At 36.9% G+C, this 11,309-nt stretch overlaps 1 protein-coding gene across 1 annotated transcript; it reads left to right on the top strand.

The window, feature by feature from the left end:
- The first annotated feature begins 3,836 nt into the window (after window positions 1-3,836).
- LOC146749007 (uncharacterized) lies at window positions 3,837-5,981 on the top strand. The gene is made up of 2 exons (XM_085505828.1): window positions 3,837-4,019; window positions 4,362-5,981. Exons 1-2 carry the CDS (start codon window positions 3,837-3,839, stop codon window positions 5,979-5,981), a joined length of 1,803 nt encoding a protein of 600 aa, XP_085361954.1.
- The last annotated feature ends 5,328 nt before the right edge of the window (window positions 5,982-11,309 follow it).

Raw genomic sequence — 11,309 nt, 5'->3', positions numbered from 1 at the left:
TACACACTACACAGATTACAGCACCGTCACTTCCTGAAAGCAACACAAGCACGAAGTCTTTGTAAAGCTTTGGCATTGGTCACGAACTCATCAAATTGATTCTATGAAGTTCGTAAGAGATTAATACAAGTTAATTTTGCACTTGGCGACGTCGTTGATCACACTTAAAACGCTTGGCGTCATCGTCTGTTCTGAGTGTTTTCATCACGCCTGTACCATTGAGTCGGTTTTAAAGCAGTATCGCATATGGTTGTGTCCGGGCCTTTAAGTCAAAATTCCACTTATAGATATATGATTCTTTGACGATACTTTGTACATCTTCTCATTCCTGTCGATATTAGTTTATTTCTTAATTTAAATACATTCCCACCTATATTAATTTCTTTCTTGACTCGTTGTAGAATTACTTGGCACGTGTACAGATGACGCAATTTCAGCAATTATAAATATCAACAATGTGGACACACATCCCTCATATAATCAACACGTAAAATTGCTAGTAATACTACTTATACTTTCATTCATTGAATATTTTTTAAATAGTGGTGGACGTCGCCATTTAAATGGAACTCGCAACGACATAAACAACGCATGTAAAATACATTGTTTGTTTACAAGCAATTCAAATATTCGCTGCGTGACGACCACCGTCCTTTTGTGACAATAACGTTGTCTGGTGCTATGCATTACACTGCAAGACCCCAAAAACTGTACCGCATAATCTCTTGAAAAACGAGCAATTGTCGGAAAGATATAAAATTACGCGAAGGTTTACCCCCTGATATCATATAATACAAATTAAGAATATGGGGAATCTAAGTAATGTTATGTACACCGTCACTTGGAGACATCCAATGCGACTACGTAATGTGTTACGCGTTCAATTACAGACACGGGTCATAGTTATTCATCATCTAGGTTTCAAATTTACTTATAATTGCCTTGTATATAATAAGCAAATGTGTAATTATACCAGTTTAAGGTAATCCATGCAGTGATATCGAATTAAATAGCTAATTGGGTTTACAATTGCCGACATAACAAATTATCACTCTGAAGATTATGTTTTATTTTTACCTTAATTTGCTTAACGTGGTCTTGAATGACAGCCTTGCGGATTATCACTATCATCAAATTATTACTCTGAAGATTATGTTTTATTTTTACCTTAATTTGCTTAACGTGGTCTTGAATGACAGCCTTGCGGAAAATCTATCAACTAACTTAATAATTTGTAGTGCTGCCCCATGATTCCCTGCTGCAAGCAATTCCAGGCGAGCAATATTTCTCTTCAAAATTTTTCAAAATGCAACACAGGAGTGGGAAAATGTCCTCAGACACTAGAACAATATTATATATATCTGACGACATTTCTTCGTATCAGGTTGGCCTGTCAATAACAAATACTATATATATGTTTAATTTAGTCGGCATGACAGATGTTCAATCTGACACACTGTCCTCATATATTGACAAATGAAGTCTGTTTAAAGAATGTTTATATTAAGGTGATTCTGAAAATACAGGCGATGTCGCATGTATTCCCAACTGTGGATATATACGCCACACCTTTCAATGTGTATGTTGTCCATTTCAACATCGATACACGTGCATTGCATGAATACTCTGTCTCTCGGCATAACAGTCTGTGTACCGGCGACGTGGGAGGGCGTGCTGATACATCTACAGGGCAATTCACCTACGACATTAGTATGGTACATACAGTGAAGGTAACCAGGTACCCAAACATGTGATCATCACATAATACTTATTGTAACAAGATAATTCTCTAGGAATTATAGTATTAGGTCAGCTTACTGTGGGCTGTAAAAAATGCCCATGGCTTTAGGTGATCGGTAAATATTACTCTGCCTACCTCAGTGCTTTACTGAGAGAGATTACCCGGAAATTAAGAAGAATTATGACAAGAAAAGTTGGATTGAAATGAAAATAAGCGAAAATGTCTGTCTCCAATATTTAGCATATAAATTCAGATCAAGTGATGCGCATGCGCGTTTCGTATTAATGGAGAACCTTTACACAGATTCGCAAGTTTCTGGCTACGCTATGTGACGTGGATTGGTGTGGACAGGTTTCACGATCTTTGCACGTGATACCCATGGTTATTAAGCATCGGTTTGTGTGTGTCTGTGTGTCTGTGTGTTTGAGGGATGGCTGATAACGTGCCGTGATGTCTAGCCAGGCTACTGTCCGCACAAGTCTCTGTAAATGCATTCCTCCTATTACCTCCCCACTGCTTTCGCACATATATCAATGTGTATGCACTCCTACTTCTATTACCTGTCCCAACACCTCCTCCCGTAAGTCTCTGTAAAGACACCCTTATACCTGTCTCACCTCTTTCTCATATATATCTTTGTGACACCATTCTATTAACGTTTTCACATATAGTTCTGTTAATGTGTCCTTTATACTACTTATACTTCATCTTTTGCACGTATATTAGTTATATTAAAATATGTATCCGTCAATATTGCATATTTAAATATGTTTCATCACATACAATAGCGTAAAGGACTACGACTATTATCTTGTTTATATACCCACAATGCACCCTGTTTGTTGAATTACATTCAGTCCATTTCATAACCGATCTTCAGAGACTACGATTCAAGCAAAAATCGCAAAATATTTCATTCATATAATTTAAATAATAATTTTCATTAACTTGACGGTGTCAAAATGTAGTACGTACACTGTAAATTGCCATTTATACCACTTGGTGGCGCTCTACATTTAAGCTTTGCCATCGATACGGTAATATATAATACTTGGATTTGAATATTCATAAACCGTGATATGCGATATGATGGATCTGACGTGGCACGGTGTGATGTGACAGCAGGTAATATATTTGTTATAAGACTTTTCAGAACAGAGTGGAGCCTGCTGAAGTCGCTCTCCGAGAATTACAAGTATTTTCAGCGTTATATCCCTCAACACTAGTTTCGATAGCAATTATCCAACGAGGTTTGTACTTCTCACTATCTCAGTAATAATGGGAGTATCTTTAGAAGTGTATAGAACCAGAATCGGGAGTTTTTCTTGTCGAAATCGCCAGGGTGACAAAAATGAGTGGACATTTGCATGTTTAGCGACCTCATTTGCATATTTAACAATAGCAGGACAAGTGACACTTGCTGTACAAATATGTCTATTCAAGCTGTTAATTATCGGTAAGGTTGAACGTAATCCAGGACCTCATACAGGCCAGAAAGGTAATGGGATCGATACAGAGTGTTCAGCAGATCAAATACCACATACGTATGCTACAAAAAATGACATCTCTGAGATGAATAATTCTTTGTCTCGACAACTAGCAGCGATTCTGACAGAATCACAGACAATACACAAAAGGTTTGATTTAATTGAACAACGCATGAATAATCTAGAAGATGACGTTGCCGAGATGCGTACAGAAATCGATGATTTCAAAAGTGAAATACGCAAATCAAATCCTACCAATTTAGAGGGCCATTCCTTTTCATACAGTCCAGATGTATTGAACGGGATTCGTGAACTAAAATCGGAGTTAAAAGAACTACATAGTAAATATGACGACATGAGTAACAGATCTCGCCGAAATAACCTAGTATTTAAAGGGGTCCACCAGGAGAAAAGTTCGGAATCGTGGGAAGAGTCTGAAACCATCGTGAAAAGCATAATTAAAGACAAATTAGGAATTACTTCAAATGTGGAATTTCAAAGAGTGCATCGTGTTGTTCAATGGCGGAAAACTTATCGTCGCTATGTGTACTAACTACAAGGACAAAGAAATTATCCTAAAAAACGCGTCGCGGCTACAAGGATCAAATATGTATATTGATGAGGACTCTTCAAAAGAGATGAGATTTAAAAGGAAAAAATTGTTTGAGTTCAGAAAAGCGTTGAAGAATGATGAGCCTAACATAAGGGCATACGTGAATTACGACAAACTGTCCGTGAAGAAACAGAGTGGAAAACGAACACTGTACGAATACGACGACGCTCAACATAAAGTGATCATATGCCAACCAAAGTAGCAGTCTGGTCAACGCCCTCATGAAATTGACAACATTACAGTGAAATTACTTGTTTGGAACGTTAGAGGTTTGAAAGGTAAATGGGACGATATATAATTTATTGCATATTTAAAACAATTTGATATTATTGCTCTAACTGAAACCTTTGTAGATTCATGCACCTTTAATTTAGAAAATTATTGTACTTATTATGTTGACGCACAGCGATCCGGTAATAAGGGGAGACACTCGGGTGGTATTATTGTTTTTATTAAAACCATCTTCTCGCAATTCGTTGAGAAAATGCGATGCTCAAAAAATTATATTCTTTGGCTAAAGTTAGAAGTGCCAAATAAAAACGTCCTCCTCCTTGGTGCTGTGTACATACCACCTGTTGGGTCTCACTATGCTAACGACACTATTTTTGCAGAAATTGAATCTGATATAGTAAATCTATCCAGTCGTTATTATGGAACAAATGTGTTATTAATGGGAGACTTTAATGCACGGACAGGGGTACTAAATGACTTTATCGAAGATGAAAATTCTACTCATGTGCCTATTGGTGACTCACACATTGCTAATATTGATATTGGCGTGCGTAGTAACTGTGATATAGAAAACAATGATTATGGAGATAAGTTATTGAGTGTATGCAAAACCACTGATCTTAGGATCGTGAATGGACGTAGACCTTCTGACACCATAGGGCACTTCACATGCATAACTTACAATGGGGCTAGTACGGTCGATTATGTAATAGCGTCACAAAATATTTTTAACACTATATCTGATTTGCATGTTGGATGTAGAACTGAATCGGACCACATGCCATTAGAATGCACCATAGATGGGTATTTTATTGGTAATCGTCAAACTGTAGCGGTTAATAATAAAAGCATGCCACAATTTAGGAGATATTATGTGAATCGGGAAACATGTAAAATATTTCAAGCGAAATGGATAAAAGGTGACTTTGATCATGTGATCCAAACCATTCAGTTCGACACTGATAATGGTGATATAAATGGTGCTCTCTCTAAACTATCAGATTTATTCATGAATACTCGACCACGCATGCGCCAGAATAACAAGGGTGTAAACATTCACTGTGCTAGGTGGTTTGATACTGAATGTAATAACGCTAAGTTAGATTTACAAAGAAAACTACGACAATTTCGTCGTACAAGAACACATGATTCTTTAACTGATTATCGTACTAGCAAAAAAGAATACAATGATATGCTTATAAAAAAGAAAAAGGTCTATCAAATTAATCAAATATCCGAGTTAGAAAAAGCCGCTCGTGACAATGATAGCAAAAAGTTTTGGGGATTCTTCCGAAATGCAGAGCAGCCCACACCACCCTCAATTAGGCCAACTGAATGGTTTGATTATTTCAACTCTTTATTTAATCCAGTTATTAATGTGGAAAGAAACACTGAGCACGACAATTTGTGGAGCAGTATTCAATCTGCTGTCCAGAATGGTAATTTCAACTACTCACAGGAGGACCAAATTACTGATTTTATTAATTGTCCAATTTCCCAACTTGAAATTGAGGTTAGTATAAAACAGTTGAAATTTGGTAAATCACCAGGCAGCGATGGCATACCGCCTGAATTTTACAAATTTTGCTCTCCTCAATTAATTCAATTATTACATGGCATCTTTAACAGTATTTTCGATACAAGCATTTTCCCTAAGCAATGGTGTGAGGGTATTATATTCCCGATACATAAAAATGGTTCTAGGAATAAGGCTTGTAATTATCGGGGTATCACATTACTACCAATATTAAGTAAAATTTTCAATAGAATTTTATACAATAGGCTACATAAATGGGATGAAATTATTGAATTTACTAGAGAAGAACAAGCGGGTTTCAGGGCAGGCTATAGCACCATAGATAACGTATTTATTATTCACACATTGGTACAAAAAATATCTTGCAACTAAACGGGGACGTTTCTATTGTGCTTTTATTGACTTCGAAAAAGCATTCGACCGAGTAAATCGGGTAGCTTTATTTTTCAAACTTAGTAAAGCAGGTATTAGAGGTAAAATGTATTCCATTCTTAACTCTATGTACTTACAAGTAAAATCATGTGTCTTGACAAGTGATGGTCTGACAGGCTTCTTTAACTGTCCGGTTGGAGTGCGTCAAGGTTGTATTTTGTCACCCTTTCTGTTCTCTTTTTTTATAAATGACCTTCACGTAGAACTTCAGGCAGACAAGCTTTTACGTGATAGTGTTGGTTGTTCTGTGGGTTTAATTAAGTTATTTTATCTTCTTTTTGCGGATGATTTAGTTTTGATGTCTTATAATGCAATTGGATTGCAAAGATTACTTAATAAGTTGAAACCATATTGTGATAATTATCATTTGAGAGTTAATTTAACCAAAACCAATGTAATAGTTTTTAGAAATGGAGGACCGTTACGAAGATACGAGCAGTGGCGATACGATGGGAAAATAATTGAAGTAGTGCCGTATTACGTTTATTTGGGTATACAATTCTCACTACATGGTTCTTGGTCATTATGCCAACAACATCTAGCAGATCAGGCAACAAAAGCGCTCCATGCACTAATGGTTATTATATGTAAAATTGGACCAGTGTTGAAAATGTACACATCAAATTTTGTAAAATTTTGCTTCACATTCGTAATACACCATTAATTCACGCAACAGTAAGAGGGGAACTTGGTCGTCCCACAATGTATTCTCTTCGTTTAGGTAGAATGGTTAAATACTGGCTGAAAATACTTAAAATGAACCCAAACCGTTACGTTTATCAATGTTACAATTTTCAATGCACACTGGCTGACTCAAACAAAACATGCTGGGTTATGTCATTAAAAGAAATACTATTTAGTTATGGATTTGGGGAGTTGTGGTACAACTAGGGTGCGGGCGATGAAAATGCGTTTCTTGGCTTGTTTCGTCAGCGGTGTTTTGACATAGATCTCCAAAAATGGTGTGGTGTTGTAGACTCATTTGACAGATTAAGTTCATATAAACTATATAAACGTAACCTGGAACTAGAATCGTATCTTGTAATTGAAATGAAAACAGCTTTTTGACTTGCTATGTTAAAATTCAGAACATCATCACATAGTCTAATGATTGAAAAGGGACGCCACCTAAACATACCGAGACCAAACAGGATCTGTCCAGTTTGTCGTAGTGGGGTTGAAGATGAGTTTCATTTTTTACTTCTCTGTCCCGCCTACGACGAGCTGAGACAGCGTTATATTCCAAACATATACACTAAGCAGCCCCGCCTACAACACCAGTTCATTAACCTAATGACCAACAAAAATCCACAAACTGTTAGAAATTGTGCTAAATATTTATTTTATTCTTTTCGTAATAGAGAAACGTTGTTAGAGGAAGCAATTCTTAATGATATCTAACTATTGTATTTAATTTTTGTTTAATCTTTACCATGTGTAACCTGTGACCGCATATACTAGTGATGTATCTTTGAGTGTACTTAGGGCCGGCGGCCTATGGTACTTTGGAAATAAACATTATTATTATTATTATTATTATTATTATTAAGACTTTTCATCAGGTATATATGTAAAATATAAAAACAAGCTTTACAAAAAAAAAATATTCAGGTGACAAACATTCATTCTGTATTTTGAGTTTCACCCACAATATATATAAAACCTAAGCAACCCAGATTATGAGTTTTACTAAAGTACACATATACCTAATACATGAGCAACCATAGTCATGGGTTTCACCACGGGTATACACATAGCCAATACCTAAGTAATCCTGGTTGCGGGTGTCAAGGTACACATATACCCAACACATAAGTAACCCTGAGCGTGGGTTTCGCTCAAGGCACACGTATATGCGCTACCTAAACACACCCGGTTGCGGATTTTATCCAACGTAATCATATATCCAATCGCTAAAAAACCCTGATAGTGGGTTTCACCAAAGGTGCACATATAACTAATACCTTAGTTACCCTGATAGTAGGTTTTACCAAAGGTGCACATATAACTAATACCTTAGTAACCCTGACAGTGGGTTTCACTAAAGGTGCAAATATAACTAATACTTTAGTAAGCCTGATAGTGGGTTTCACCAAAGGTGCACATATAACTAATACCTTAGTTACCCTGATAGTAGGTTTTACCAAAGGTGCACATATAACTAATACCTTAGTAACCCTGATAGTGGGTTTCACTAAAGGTGCAAATATAACTAATACTTTAGTAAGCCTGATAGTGGGTTTCACCAAAGGTGCACATATAACTTATACTTTAGTAAGCCTGATAGTGGGTTTCACCAAAGGTGCACATATAACTAATACCTTAGTTACCCTGATAGTAGGTTTTACCAAAGGTGCACATATAACTAATACCTTAGTAACCCTGATAGTGGGTTTCACCAAAGGTGCACATATAACTAATACCTTAGTTACCCTGATAGTGGGTTTCACCAAAGGTGCACATATAACTAATACCTTAGTAACCCTGATAGTGGGTTTCACCAAAGGTGCACATATAACTAATACCTTAGTAACCCTGATAGTGGGTTTCACCAAAGGTGCACATATAACTAATACCTTAGTAACCCTGATAGTGGGTTTCACTAAAGGTACACATATAACTAATACCTTAGTAACCCTGATAGTGGGTTTCACTGAAGGTGCACATATAACTAATACCTTAGTAACCCTGATAGTGGGTTTCACCAAAGGTGCACATATAACCAATACCTTAGTAACCCTGATAGTGGGTTTCACCAAAGGTGCACATATAACTAATACCTTAGTAACCCTGATAGTGGGTTTCACCAAAGGTGCACATATAACTAATACCTTAGTAACCCTGATAGTGGGTTTCACCAAAGATGCACATATAACTAATACCTTAGTAACCCTGATAGTGGGTTTCACCAAAGGTGCACATATAACTAATACCTTAGTAACCCTGATAGTGGGTTTCACCAAAGGTGCACATATAACTAATACCTTAGTAACCCTGATAGTGGGTTTCACCAAAGGTGCACATATAACTAATACTTTAGTAACCCTGATAGTGGGTTTCACCAAAGGTGCACTTATAACTAATTCCTTAGTTACCCTGGTAGTGGGTTTCACCAAAGGTGCACATATAACTAATACCTTAGTAACCCTGATAGTGGGTTTCACCAAAGATGCACATATAACTAATACCTTAGTAACCCTGATAGTGGGTTTCACCAAAGGTGCACATATAACTAATACCTTAGTAACCCTGATAGTGGGTTTCACCAAAGGTGCACATATAACTAATACCTTAGTAACCCTGATAGTGGGTTTCACCAAAGGTGCACATATAACTAATACCTTAGTAACCCTGATAGTGGGTTTCACCAAAGGTGCACATATAACTAATACCTTAGTAACCCTGATAGTGGGTTTCACCAAAGGTGCAAATATAACTAATACCTTAGTAACCCTGATAGTGGGTTTCACCAAAGGTGCACATATAACTAATACTTTAGTTACCCTGATAGTAGGTTTCACCAAAGGTGCACATATAACTAATACCTCAGTAACCCTGATAGTGGGTTTCACCAAAGGTGCACATATAACTAATACCTAAGTAACCCTGATAGTGGGTTTCACTAAAGGTGCAAATATAACTAATACCTTAGTAACCCTGATAGTGGGTTTCACTAAAGGTGCACATATAACTAATACCTTAGTAACCCTGATAGTGGGTTTCACTAAAGGTGCACATATAACTAATACATACCTTAGTAACCCTGATAGTGGGTTTCACTAAACGTACACATATAACTAATACCTTAGTAACCCTGATAGTGGGTTTCACTAAAGGTGCACATATAACTAATACTTTAGTAACCCTGATAGTGGTTTTCACTAAAGGTGCACATATAACTAATACCTAAGTAACCCTGATAGTGGGTTTCACTAAAGGTGCAAATATAACTAATACCTTAGTAACCCTGATAGTGGGTTTCACTAAAGGTGCACATATAACTAATACATACCTTAGTAACCCTGATAGTGGGTTTCACTAAAGGTACACATATAACTAATACCTTAGTAACCCTGATAGTGGGTTTCACTAAAGGTGCACATATAACTAATACTTTAGTTACCCTGGTAGTGGGTTTCACCAAAGGTGCACATATAACTAATACCTCAGTAACCCTGATAGTGGGTTTCACCAAAGGTGCACATATAACTAATACCTTAGTAACCCTGATAGTGGGCTTCACCAAAGGTGCACATATAACTAATACCTTAGTAACCCTGATAGTGGGTTTCACCAAAGGTGCACATATAACTAGTACCTTAGTTACCCTGATAGTGGGTTTCACTAAAGGTGCACATATAACTAATACCTTAGTAACCCTGATAGTGGGTTTCACCAAAGGTGCACATATAACTAATACCTTAGTTACCCTGATAGTGGGTTTCACCAAAGGTGCATATATAACTAATACCTTAGTTACCCTGATAGTGGGTTTCACCAAAGGTGCACATATAACTAATACCTTAGTAACCCTGATAGTGGGTTTCACCAAAGGTGCACATATAACTAATACCTTAGTTACCCTGATAGTGGGTTTCACCAAAGGTGCATATATAACTAATACCTTAGTTACCCTGATAGTGGGTTTCACTAAAGGTGCACATATAACTAATACTTTAGTAACCCTGATAGTGGGTTTCACCAAAGGTGCACATATAACTAATACTTCAGTAACCCTGATAGTGGGCTTCACCAAAGGTGCACATATAACTAATACCTTAGTAACCCTGATAGTGGGTTTCACTAAAGGTGCACATATAACTAATACTTTAGTAACCCTGATAGTGGGTTTCACCAAAGGTGCACATATAACTAATACTTCAGTAACCCTGATAGTGGGTTTCACCAAAGGTGCACATATAACTAATACCTTAGTAACCCTGATAGTGGGTTTCACTAAAGGTGCAAATATAACTAATACCTTAGTAACCCTGATAGTGGGCTTCACCAAAGGTGCACATATAACTAATACCTTAGTAACCCTGATAGTGGGTTTCACTAAAGGTGCACATATAACTAATACTTCAGTAACCCTGATAGTGGGTTTCACCAAAGGTGCACATATAACTAATACCTTAGTAACCCTGATAGTGGGTTTCACTAAAGGTGCAAATATAACTAATACCTTAGTAACCCTGATAGTGGGCTTCACCAAAGGTGCACATATAACTAATACCTTAGTAACCCTGATAGTGGGTTTCACCAAAG

This window comes from Saccoglossus kowalevskii, chromosome 2 (assembly GCF_978046115.1).
Source record: "Saccoglossus kowalevskii chromosome 2, keSacKowa6.1, whole genome shotgun sequence".
Classification (NCBI taxonomy): domain Eukaryota; kingdom Metazoa; phylum Hemichordata; class Enteropneusta; family Harrimaniidae; genus Saccoglossus; species Saccoglossus kowalevskii.
Note: the sequence above shows the minus strand (reverse complement) of the source record. Positions and strands in the feature narration are given on the sequence as shown.

What these genes read in the sequence shown, in the direction of transcription:
- LOC146749007 (XM_085505828.1), top strand. Translation starts at nt 3,837, where the DNA reads ATGTATATTGATGAGGACTCTTCAAAAGAGATGAGATTTAAAAGGAAA. An exon ending in ACGACGACGCTCAACATAAA is followed by an intron (nt 4,020 to 4,361) that starts GTGATCATATGC and finishes CTTTGGCTAAAG; the next exon opens with TTAGAAGTGCCAAATAAAAA.